The sequence below is a fragment of the Diospyros lotus genome, chromosome 3 (assembly GCF_014633365.1).
Source record: "Diospyros lotus cultivar Yz01 chromosome 3, ASM1463336v1, whole genome shotgun sequence".
Classification (NCBI taxonomy): Eukaryota; Viridiplantae; Streptophyta; class Magnoliopsida; order Ericales; family Ebenaceae; genus Diospyros; species Diospyros lotus.
Genome location: NC_068340.1, coordinates 18086434 through 18100245, shown reverse-complemented (window position 1 = coordinate 18100245; position 13812 = coordinate 18086434). Strand labels below are relative to the sequence as shown.

The following is a 13812-nucleotide window of genomic DNA, read 5'->3' as shown; positions in this document are numbered from 1 at the left end:
CTCCTGAACTATCTTGGGTCCCAAGATTTGACGTTCATCTACCTTAGTCCAACATATTGGGGACCTACATTTTCGTTCGTACAGGGCTTCATAGGGGCCATTCCAATGCTGTTGTGGTAGTTGTTATTGTAAGCGAATTCTACCAAAGGTAAATGCTCTTCCCAGCTACCTGGGAAATCAATAGCACAGGCTTGCAGCATATCTTCTAGGGTTTGAATGGTCATTTCTGATTGACCATCTGTCTGGGGAGGATAGGCCGTACTTAGCCTAAGCTAAGTACCTAAACTCTTTTGTAGACTTCCCAAAAACCTAGAAGTGAATCTCGGGTCGCAGTCTGATACAATACTTACAGGCACTCCATGCAATCTGACAATCTCGTTCAGATACTGTTGTGCTAACTTGTTGATTGGTTGGCTTACTTTCATGGCCAAGAAATGACCAGACTTAGACAATCTGTCAACTATCACCCAAATAGCATAATTTCCTTTAGGACTTCTTGGCAATCCAGTCACGAAATCCATCGTAATATGTTCCCACTTCCATTCCGGGATTTCTAACGGCTGCAAACTTTCCCTCGGTTTCTAATGCTCAATCTTGATTCTTTGGCACGTGTCACATTGACTAACGTACCTTGGCACGCTTTTCTTCATTCCTGGCTACCAATACATAGCCTTCAAGTCTTGGTACATCTTGGTGGCACCAGGGTGTATCGAGTACCTGGATCGGTGGGCTTCTCCCAAAATTACCTGCCGCGATTCCCTCACACGAGGTACATATACTCTTCCTTGAAACTGAAGGATGGTTTCTTTTACCTCAAATTCTGGTCTCTTTACTTGTCCATGCTCATCAATCCACATCTTAATTCGGGAGTCTTCTGAGTAGGCTTGTCGTATCTGATCCATTAATTATGGTTGCAGCGTGAGACTAGCTACGTAGGCAGAGTTTCCTAGAGAAATTACTCCTACCGTCATCAGGCTAAAAGCTTCAACTAGCTTCCATTCTGCCACCATCATTCCGACCACACAAGTGTTTTCTTTCCTGCTTAGGGCATCTGCCACCACGTTAGTTTTACCGGGATGGTATTGAATAGTGTAGTCGTAATGTTTTAATAGCTCCATCCATCTCCGTTGCCTCATGTTTAATTCTTTTTGCGAGAAGACGTATTGTAGACTCTTGTGATCAGTAAAAATTTTGAACTTCTCGCCATATAAATAATGCCTCCAAATCTTTAAGGCAAATAACACCGCGGCCAACTCCAAATCGTGAATCGGGTAATTCTGCTCATGGTTCTTGAGCTGTCGGAATCCATAGGCAATGACTCTACCGTGCTGCATCAGCACACACCTCAAACTGTTTTTTGAGGCGTCAGTATACACCGTAAATCCTCCTGATCCATTTGGCATGGCCAGTATTGAAGCGGTTGTCAGCTTATCCTTAAGTGTCTAAAAACTTTCTTCGCACCGCTCGCTCCAATCGAATTTCACCCCTTTCTGAGTTAACTTAGTAAGGGGCATTGCAATCCTGAAAAATCCTTCCACGAACTTTCTATAATATCCAGCTAATCCCAAGAAACTCTTAACTTCGATAATCGACTGAGGTTGCTTCCAATTCTTCACAGCTGCTATCTTGGCCGGGTCAACCGATATTCCCTCGGCTGATATAACATGCCCTAAAAATGCCACTTGGTATAACCAGAATTCACATTTTGAGAATTTGGCATATAGCTTATATTTTTGCAACGTTTGCAATATTACCTTTAAATTTGACTCGTGCTCTTCTTCCGATGGAGAGTATATCAGTATGTCGTCTATAAACACAATCACAAATTTATCCAAAAATGGTCTAAAGACTCGATTCATAGTATCCATAAAAGCTGTTGGGGCATTCGTTAGTCCGAACGGCATCACCAAAAATTCGTAGTACCCATATCAAGAACAAAAAGCTGTCTTGGACACATCTTCTGCCTTGATCCTCAATTGGTAGTACCCTGATCTCAAGTCAATTTTTGAGAAGACCTTGGCTCCTTGTAACTGGTCAAACAGCTCCTCGATTCTGGGGAGTGGGTACTTATTCTTGACTGTTATCTTGTTTAGCTGTCGATAGTCTATACACATCATCAGACTCTCGTCCTTTTTCTTAACAAAGAGTACTGGTGCACCCCATGGCGACATACTTGGTCTGATGAACCCCTTGTCCAACAACTCTAGAAGTTGGGTCTTCAATTCTCTTAATTCTGTAAGGGCCATTTTATACGGGGGTATTGAAACCGGACCTGCCCCTAGTACGATTTCTATCGAAAACTCGATTTCTCTCTAGGGTGGCAATCCAGGTAATTCTTCGGGAAACACATCCCTGAACTCTCTAACGATCCGCACTTCTTTGATCTTTAATGGTTCCTCGCTTTTCCCTTGGACACAAGCCAAGTATCCCTGAGCCCCTCGACGTAATAGTTTCTCAGCTTTTAGAGCCAAGATCCACTTTCGTTCACTTGCCCTCTTTTGCCCTCGAAACTTGACGTTCGAGTCTCTGCTCTTTAGACAGATTATCTTAGCTTTACAGTCCAATGTAGCGTTGTATTTGGTTAGGAAGTCTTTTCCTAGAATCACGTCAAAATCCTGAAATTCCAGAATGATCAGATCCACCAGGAACTCAACTTCTCCTATCTGAATCTTCATATTTTTGTATCCTGAAGAGGTTTCTAGAGACTTCCCCATTGAGGTTGCCACAATCCTACGACAGTTCAAGTTTTCTGGTTTTTCTCCTAGTACTTCAACACATGCATATGACATGAATGAATGACTTGCTCCTGAATCAATCAAAACATGCATAGGTATACCAGATGTAGACATGGTACCTTCGATTACTGCTGGGTCTTCTGTCGTATCTTGCCGCGTCAAATGAAACACCCTTCCTTGCTGCACTCTAGCATTTCCTAACGTCCTCTGAGGTTGACTCATCAGTCGCGGCTTGGGACAGTCCTTTGCAAAATGACTCGTCTACTGGTAGTTGAAACAAGTGATTCCTCTCTTTGGGCAGTTCTGGTTGAGATGTCCCACTTCTCCGCAGTTGTAGCAACCTTTCGTTCCAAGCCAGCACAGGCCTTCCAGGGTGTTGCTTCTGGCATCTTGTGCACGGAGTACCAGGCTTGAACTTTGGCCTCTAGAGATCCAGCTTCTTGCCTGCTTTATAACCGCTCCCTTGCTGACTTTCTCCTTGGATAGCTTCGATCCGACTTAGGTTAGCCTCAGTGGTAAAGGCTTGCAACACCACTTCTGTATAAGACTGAGTACTTATACTGTTCAAGGCCCTCTGAAGCTTCAGATTTAGCCCCCTAAGAATTTCTGAGCTTTGATCCTTTAATCCCCTTCATAAATGGGCATGTACCTAATCAATCGGTTAAAGGCATCCTCGTACTGGGCGACAGTCATGTCCCCGGTTTGTTTTAACTCCAGAAATTCTCTTTCTTCATTCTTAAATTAAGGGGAAAGTACTTCTCATTGAAGAGTTCCTTGAATCGTTCCCAAGTAATGTAGGGTGCCCTAGCTTGAGGGGTCATTACCCTTTTGACTCCTTTCTACCATCTGTCTGCCTCATCTTGCAGCATGAAGGTGGTACAATTGACTTTCTCTTCTTCTCCACAATGTAGGTGGTCTAGCAGCTTTTCTGTTTGTTCGATCCAAAATTCCCCTTTGCTGGGGTCTGCGCCAAGTTTCCCTTGAAAGATGGGAGGGTTCTGGCAACGATAGAGGTCGAGCATGTTGATCGTATGGCCATCCCAGGAGTGAGTTTCTTGCATGAATCCCACCATGCTCCCTAGTATTCGCTCCATTTGATCTAGTCGACTACTCCTAGTCTCCTGGCTAGAGTCACCTTTCGGGTGCCCACTTGCGTTTCCTTCTGTATTGCCAACTTGTTAGTTGGGTGTCCTAGGTCCTACTGTTAATCTCCTCTGAGTGTTCACCATCTAAAAAGAAAGTAGCATTCCGGATTAGACAATAGGGTCTTACCATTCAATAAGGTAAATCCTTCATTAATTCTACAGATATTATACATTCGACTGCAAAACGTCATAGGTATACACTACATAAGTCACGTAGATCATAGATAACACACTATACAAGTCACGTAGATAGTTAGAGTATTTCTAGCTAGATCTACTTTGGCCTGGATGACCTCCATATCCAGACGTTCTCTTCGTCTTCGGACTTGTATGGTGGTGCCTTGGGATTGTCCATCACTTCTTCAATCTCTTCCTCGTCCTCGGAATCTGTGTCCTCGAACTCAAGAAGGTTATCTTCGGCCCAGAATATAGGTATGTTGTCTTCTTCTTCTGCTTCAATCAGATCTCCCATCTCTCCTGCTTCTCCTACCTCGATCAGGTTCTCCATTCCTTCTTCCTCTTCCTCCTCGAGCGGGTCTCCCATTTCTTCGTCGGGCTCATCCGCTAGCACCGGCTCATATAGCTCCACTAGTAGCTCACGAATTCGTGCGCAGTAAAGACAGAATTCAGGGAACTGCTCGCCTTCCCGTACCCAATCTGCGAAGTCCTGCAGGTCACCTTCTAAAACACCGACCATCATGTCTATCTGGAGCTGGACTAGGTCAAGCCAGAGTCGGTAACTCGGGGATACGTCGTCAAGGATTTCTTCCATTTGGACTAGGTGTTCCATGATACCCTCATTTGGTTCCGGGATCCGGTTCTCCAGGCAATGTGCCCAATGATCGACTAAGACTTGCTCTAAGAAGTTTACAGCCATCCTGTCATCACAACTTTCATTAGTACCCCTAACTGTCCTCGAGTTGGTACTTCTAACCTTCTTAGATCCTCGATATAAGTGCTAAGTTTTTCTTTCTAGGTTTTCTACTTAGTTGGGCTCTGATACCAACTGTAACACCCCACTTGCCCTGGGCGTGTTATGCCTTAGGAAATTTGAGTCTTATTTTTTTTTTATTTACATTACTCCCGAAATTCCCTAAGACCTATCTAGTGCTTGACGAAATATTTTATACACTAGAAATAAATACAATCGTATAAAACAGAAGCTGAATCGAACTTGCTCATGGCATTATATATATAAATAACTGAATATGGCATTCATTACAAAGTTAATACATAGGCTTCTGAAAATAAATTTAACGTACATAATTACAACATAACATGGCACATTTACTCATTTCTTGACATCTCGCGTCATTACACATCCTCAACCTCTGTATCATCACTACAAATCCCGACTGGAACGTCGAATGTTTCAGGGGCGAACCCGAGTTAGATGATGAACCATTTAATTAAGGGTACATAATGCTATGTCATGTGTGTATGCAATGTCTTTTCTCGTAGGTGTCAACTGCACCCCTCATGCTACCTACCATTTTAACGGCCACCTCTTTTGAAGCCGGGGTGTATGGGTGCACCCTTGGTAAGGCAACGGTGCCAGTTTGTATTCCCTACGGCTTCAAATGCGTGTGATCAATAGTATGATGGGTACATATCATAATATGTCAATATGATGAAAACATTCTCGAAGATAAACATTTATAACCATACTAAGCTTGAAACGGTACACTTACTTCTAAGTTGCCTCAAAAAGCGTGTTGGCCTAAAAAATCATGTCGATCGGCTATTTCTCAATCTTCTTGCCCTCAAGGACTCCTAAAACATTAAATTTATTTTTCAGAATATTACTTTACTATTTTTCATATTTTCTACAATTTCTCTTTATTTTTAAGCTTTATTTCTTCAAAATTGCATAATAATTATCTAGACTTTCATATAATCTAATTTCTCTTTACTAATATTCCTTAAATAATATTTCTAGCATCTTGAAATTTTCTTGGAATTTTCTAAACTAAATTCCTATTTTTTTCTTATTTCCATAATAGCAAAACTATTTAAATAAATGAGTAATTTAGCATTTTCCATAATATTTTTTACAAAACAAGACATAAACAATATCCCAGATTTAATAAAAAAATTTGCAAAATTTTTATTTCTTTTATTTTCTTTTTCTTTCTTTTCTTTTCCTTTCTTTTCTTTTTCTTTTTATTTTTTTTTTCTGTCGGGCGCATGGAAGGCACGCGCCTTCTTCCCACTCGCGGGCGCGTGCAGCCACGCACCGGACTGGGTCATCTTCTCCAGCGGCCTTCTCGCCGCCGACGATGCTGCCCGACCCTAAAGCTTCAATAGAAGCTTGCCTCCCCCCTATATTCAACCTCCTGATTCCAAAAATAGCCTTAAAAAAGGGGGGAAAAGTAGCAAAAATACCTCAATTTGAGCAATGAAGCCTCAACTCCAGCGAAGCTGTGATTTTTCGGCGAGGCTTGGATCTCCTTTTCCGCTGCTTCGTTGGCCACCAAACTCACCAGGAAGTTTGCCCACGACTCAAGGACCAAGACCCCACTCTCAAAACTCTCAAACACTGCCCCAATCGAGCGCTTCTTGAATTAAAACTTTCGAATGAAAAGCTTCACTCGATCTCGACTATTTATAGCCAAAACTTGTCGCGAATGGTCTTATCAAGGGCGTCACGCGTCCCAGAGGCCATCCCTAAGGCCATTTCTTCATTAAATGCCTTCCCCTTACCCTGGATTGCTTGTTGCAGGCGCAGCCAGAGCATGGCGCGTGCTTTATATATATATATATACAGATATATACATATATACATATACACATTTATATCATACATATATACATACGTGTACATCTATACATATACCTATTTATACACTTATACATGCATATATACCTATTCATATACACTTGAGTTTTTTTTTTTTTACTAGAATAAAATCCCCCAATTTTTAATACAAATTTCTGATTTTTTTTTTTATATACCTTAAATCATTAAATTTCAACAATATCTGATATTATTGTTATTATTATTTATTTTAAACTATATGCAATGCATTTAACTATGATTATATCACACCATTTATAATTAAACTATATACCAATCGATAAATTTATTCACAATGGTTTAGGGTATTACACTAGATGGAAACTTGCCATTTTTAAGAGGTTAGAAAGGAACTTGCCTTGCTTTTATAAGAAGAGTTTTAAGAAAAGGAGAAACCACAAGCTTGGCCTTCAAGATTCTACCAAAAGCCCTTAATCTTAGCCTTTAATCCCTTCCTTGAAGCTCCCACTTGAGAAGAAGAAATTTGGAAGTGAAGGCGGTGACAAGAAGAAAGAAACGAGAGAGAGAAAATAGTGATTGAGGCTTGCCCTCTACTCTCTCTTTTATAACATCTCCTCTTTCCATTTTTGCCCTCATTAGATTTTGCTTATGCCCACCTAGTCCCTTCTCTTTTTTTCCTTTCTTAATTAATCATAAATTCACATATATATTAACTTACAACACTTAAAATATTCATTTAATTTAATGTCCCAAAATTTCATTCAAATCTCATTAATACCCAACATACCAAAATATTTTAGACCCGTATTGGGGTTGTTACATTACAGATAAGCACACTTGAGAAGCTCTCATAAGATTGAGATTGAATACAAAGTTTGCTTCTCATGAATAAAAAAGAGAGATAAAGAAAATGTGAAGAATGTAAGCACTCTTTCTCTCTTTTTGTATTTTAGGATGAAAGCTTGAACAACGTTGGCTCACTTTAGAAGTAGAAAGAATTCCAGAATCAGCAACTTTTATCTTAAACTTCATCTCCTTTTATATAGTTGTTGTCATAAGAATGAGATATCTACAATGACAATCTTCTTTTTTTTATAAAATAATCATTAGAATATTTAAATATCATACCCAATGATTTATGAAAAATTTATAGCCTTTTTGGAGTCTAAACGGTCCAATCTGCAACTTAAAAACACGTGCAACGGTTAGTTTAACGGCTATAAAATTTGAGTTCAATAGCCATTCACTCAACTAACTCAGGCTCTCACTCGACTAATGAAATTCTATACTTGATTATATAAGCTTTATACTCAAGTATATTTGCTAGCATTCTATGACACCCATCAAATACTCGAGTAAGTTCATCAACAACTTGATTAAACTTGAGTACATAGAGCAAGCTTAATATACTTGACTATCACTCACAAATAATCGATTATCCATCAATCTGCACTCGATTTCTCTCCAAAAGTACTCGATTAAAGCCTTATAATCATTGTCCAAGCAATCATACTCTACTAAGGAGGAAAGATACTCGACTAACACAAGATTATACTCAATTTTGCACAATTCTTAGTCAATTACAAAGCTAAACCTCTCAACTATCACTTTGATCACATGATTGCTTATGAATAGTCGAAGCTTGCATTAAATACTTGATTAACACGAGCATACACTCGAGTGACATTCAACCATACTCAATTAATGCACTTCCTTACTCGATTATCATTCAAACAATGTATAATGTTTTGAATAACATCAAAACATCTAAGATATCATGAACATTAAGTTTAAATATAAAACTCATTTTTCTCATTAAGAACAGCACAACATACATATTCATACATTCCTTTTGAAACATATTCACATAAAACATTCATAAGTCAAGCATCTCACCATTGTTGTTTTACTTTTGTATATTAGTTTTGGTGATGAAAAACATCTATTTGCGTAATCCATAAATCATGAGTCAAGGTTGTGGTTTTCAACATATATCAATTTCAATATCAAGTATTATATTGTGAAAATGAAAACCAAATGAATTACAAGTATCAAAATTTGCAAAATCCTATTTTTCTAAGTCTGGAAGGTTAGCGCATTATAAGGAGACATATAAGAAAATGTTTTCTTTTTAGAAAACTATCTCCTGATATTTTGATAACTAACATTCGTTGGTGCTAAAATGATTTTTAATGAATTTTTCAAGAAATGGAAAGTATATATTTTGAAGGTGGTAAAATCGCAAAATTCTGAGTTTGTACTAAAACCAAAATTCTACTTTCTTATTGTTATGGATTTTGATTTTTTAGATATTTTTATTGAATCCAAATAGAGGATACTTGCTTATTTACATTTATGTATTAAAGTAAATGGAAGGTAAAATATAAATAAAAAAAAATGTGAACATTTACTTCAAGTAAATGTAAATATGTTGTAATGTATACATGCTATGGATTATGCTTTCAAGTAAATTCTTTTGAAAATCTGTCATGTTTCGAAACCCTTTCTGAAAAGGTTTTCATGCTTTCTAAGTGTATATGTTATTTCGAAACATCTATGTAATGCATTTGTTTTCAAATCAGGTTTTGGACTATGTTTCGAAACCTATATGTTAACCTCTGACATTTTTGTCAGCAGAGATTTAAAAGATCCGAGATGCTTGTGTTTTGCATTTTAATATTTATCTAAAAGCTTTTCAAAGTATTTTTAAATGTATTCTCCATGCTCTAAGAATTCAAATTCAAATTTGAAAGTGGAGATCATTTTTATATGTTAGTGGGGAATAGATGATGTCTCCCACTCATTGTTATCTCTGAGTGCAAGTCCAGCTGGAAAGGTTGTATGTTTCGAAACATGAGGAGTATGTTTCGAAACCTAAGTATAAAATTGTGATGTTTTGAAACCTGTATGCTATGTTTCGAAACTTTCTTTTCTATCTTGTCTCTAATGACTATAAACGGTCAGATTTCTACCTCTTAATATAAATAGCAGGTGTTTGAAGACAGGGAAATGACACAACAAGAGAGCACACACTAGAGACACATACACAAGCACAAGTGATGATCAAAACGTTTGATTGAGCTTCCAAAGAAGATCCATACATACATTTGTGGTGCTATGAGTGTATAAAGGAGGAGCAAATCGAAAACAAGAAGTATCATCTCGTTAGCTCTCCTCATCTCAATCATAGAGGTTTGTGCAACCATTGGTAAGGCATTTCATTGCTATAAATTTCATTAGGCTGTAAAGATAAGTTTTATTTATTTTGTTGATTATTCAAAGGTTTGAGTTGAGCCTGAAACTCATTTGGTGTAAGGTTTGAGTTAAACCCGCAAAAACTCATTGTACAAGGTTTTGGGGTGAACCATGGTAAAACCCTTGTTGTGGTTGATCACCAGTAAAATTGATTGGGATTGAAAATCCTTCAAGTGGATAAGCTTGAAGGTAGTGGACTAGAAGGGGTATCAAACCACTATATATCTTGTGTGCAGTTAATCTTTTACTTTTACTTATCATTTATTACTTAAGCTTTCAAAAGAATTGTTTTCAAAGACTAAAATATAATTTCCTTGAGCATAAGCCTATACTCATTCATATAAACAGAAGTACCCATCTTTGATCTTAAACACCTTTGGTATACTCTTACTTATGTAAATCATCTTTGCTAAAGATCATTTTTTTGAAATACAAGTTAAAAGCTTTCGAATCAAGAAAAACATAAAAGTATATTTCGAAACACACATTTTATATTTCGAAACAAGCTATAACAGTAAGGTATATTTCGAAACATATATAGTAGGTTTCGAATCTTGCAAAACATAAAGGTTTATTTCGAAACATATACCATATATTTCGAAACATGGTGTTCTGTCATCAACCATTGTGTTAATTATCAAAAAATTTATATGAATCCCAATTTACCCCCTCTTGAGATATATATATTTGCCATCATTAGAACCAACAACTATTACTTAACTAACATAAAACACATAAAGCATAACAAATATGTTGAGCATAAGATATGATACTCAACAACAAAACACATCATTAGCTCAAAGAAGCACTAGCTTGAGCATTATAATTTGCATAAGCTTTAACAAAGCATAAAAATACTCTAGCTTGATTATTATGAAAACTCATTTATCAAAACAAGAGCATATATAAGATGAATACATCATCTCTATGATATTTATTCTATAACTTCTAACGCATCATACACATATACTACAAATGCATACTTTGAATAAATCTAAAAAGATAGGAACTACAGAATTTTATTACTCAAATGCGTTTAACCTAAACATGAGCAACACTTATGAAGCATTGCTTAGAACACGTACATCATTCTGACTAAATCTAGATGCTTTAACATAGAATCACTTAATTGCATTTACATTCTTATTCAAGTGATTAACTGTCACTTTACTAACAGCATGAGAAGATGGATTTTTAGTAACTCAACCAAATGTTACTTGAAATCAATAATCCTATAGATACATGAATTAAAGGCAGCCAACATTCAACCAACTGATATCAAATATAAATATCATATAAGTAATGATAATCTCTATGAATTATAATTTTGAATCATTGCCTAAGCATATACTCAATATCAAAGATAATTGATACTAAAGCATCGACTAAAACACACTGCATTTAGACTTGAGTAATGCTTTCACACACATAGAGTACTTAGATATTTTTCAACCTCAAGCTTACTCCTAGTGTCATGAGGATCTATGACAAATATCCATAACACTAATGCACTAGAATACTTAGGATATCCCTTGAAATCCTAGAGCAACTTATAAATATGCTAGGCATACTGGAAGATAAGAAATAAAACATGCCTTAAGCACAAGAAAAGCATTGTAAGGTTATTAACACAACCTCAACAGTCTTATGATACATAAGAGGATATAACACATCCTAAGGAATTAGACAAATCAAAACTTAAAAGAACTATTCTTGAGTGTATAATCATTCATTTAAACTTTAGATATTAAAAATAGAACACATTACTCTTAAAACTTTGAGTAATCCTGCCACATAAAAATACTTAGCATATCATGAGCAAAACACAACACTCATGCATTATCTTCTAGGATAACCCTAAGAAGAAGCATATTAAGCTACATATCTGTTGTTGCCAAAATACAACAATTAAAATTTGTAATCTGGGATCCACTCGAGCTCGGTGTCGGGTGAAGTTAGGTTACCGTAAGAGAGGTCGCATCAAGGGAGCTTGCCGCTATGATGCTCGCTACAAGGATTTTGCCATTAGCTCTTTCGCCACAAGGTTCTGTTACAAGGCTTCGCCACTAGCTCTTTCGCCACTAGCCCTCGTCACTACCTCTTTCCCCACAAGGTTTCGCCACTAGCTCTTGCCACAAGGCTTCGCCACTAACTCTTGCGCCACAAGGATTTGCCTTCGCCGCTAGGTTCGCTTCAAGGATTTGACCCTGTTGATGCTCAGAAAATGGGTTAGAAGGCTCGTGGGAATCTTCCCCCACGAAGACCCTCCAATGCCAAAGTCAGTCTCGAATCCCATTGTCTATTCACAAAAACAGTAAAGATGCATTCAAAATGTCTAAATTTTACCCCAATTGGAAGTCCTTTTCAATGTCCTATAGCTGGGTATTTATAGAGCACAATTCTCAAGGATGCTTGGTACTAACACGTGTCGCTTGTTGAATGAACCATGTTCAAGGTGTGTGACTGGAATCAAGTCTTTGCCACAAAGCCTTACGGCACACTACCACAAGGCCTTGCCACAAGCCTTGCGGCACACTGCCTCAAGGCCTTGCCGCAAGGTTTTTTTGCCACAAGCAATTTTCCCATAAGGCTTTGCCACTAGCTCTTCCGCCACAAGGTTTCGCCACTAGCTCTTCCGCCACAAGGTTTTGCCACTAGCTCTCGCCACAAGCTTTTTTGCCACAAGGTTTCGCCGCAAAACTTTAACTTCGCCGCTAGGTCTAGCCGCAAGGATTTTCCTTCACCACAAGGTCTCACCGCAAGATTTTGCCACAAGGTTTCGCCTTCGCTCTTTCGCCACAAAGTTTCGCCACTAGCTTTTTCGCCACAAGAATTTGCTACAAAGCTTCGCCACTAGCTCTCACCACAAGATTTTGCCACAAGGCTTCGCCACTAGCTTTTCGCCACAGAGCTTTACCATAAAGCTTTGCCACTAGCTCTTCCGCCACAAGACTTCACCATTAGCTCTTTCGCCACAAGGCTTTACCACTAACTCTTCCGCCACAAGGTTTTTGCCATAAACTCTTGCCACAAATGAGGCTCGTGGTACACTTTACCGCAAGTGGGCTTGTGGCACACTGCCGTGAGCCTTTTTATTTTTTTTAAAAAAATTCTCATTTTTTCTCAACTTATTTTTCATGGCACAACAATATCAATAAAGCATATGGCAAGAACAAATACAACACACATGAGAACATAGATAAATTATACTAGAAGATAAATCCATCAAGGTTCCTTGACCTTAAAAAAATATTCAAGGCAACCTCATATATATATATATATATATTATTAAGATAAGTTTAATATATCCTCAAGTAACATGCTAAAGAGAAATAAAATCACTTCCACATATAAAATAAATAATAATCTTGACAAGACATAAGAGGACATTAAAGTTTTGTTTTGGCATTGGACAATCATCATCAAAACATTCACAATATAGACTCAACAATTTCCCCAAGTTCAGAACATCTACGTGGGGTGGGGCTACACAAATTATAGCTTTCACTCATTTTTATTTGAAAATAATTTGTATATAAACAATATGAAAATAATAGTCCATTTTATTTTTTGGTTATGAAAAGAAAAACACCTAAAATCTTGATAGATGAACTTGATAGATACCAAACTTGAAAGGAGAAAAACAAGGGATGGGAGGGCAATACCATTAGGAGTTGAAAGGCACAAAATAGGGTTTTGACCCCTGGTTTCACTGATGATGATTTGTTACCATTGGGGTTAAACCCTAGTTTGCGACTTTGATGAAGGCAGCAAGAAGAGCAAACGTTGAGACACAAATAAAGCTACAACAGCCAACAGCCATTTCTAGGGATCATAAGCCTACATTGATTATTAATTTGGAGAGCTATAAGAGAGATGGAAAGTCACGGTCATTGTTGGGAGGGGTTTATCATTCTTA

At 37.7% G+C, this 13812-nt stretch overlaps 1 protein-coding gene across 1 annotated transcript; it reads right to left on the bottom strand.

Moving 5' to 3' along the window:
• Positions 1 to 2312: 2312 nt before the first annotated feature.
• On the bottom strand, positions 2313 to 3124 carry LOC127796850 (uncharacterized). The gene is made up of 2 exons (XM_052329256.1): positions 3001 to 3124; positions 2313 to 2806 (listed from the first exon to the last, which is right to left on the bottom strand). Exons 1-2 carry the CDS (start codon positions 3122 to 3124, stop codon positions 2313 to 2315), a joined length of 618 nt encoding a protein of 205 aa, XP_052185216.1.
• Positions 3125 to 13812: the final 10688 nt, after the last annotated feature.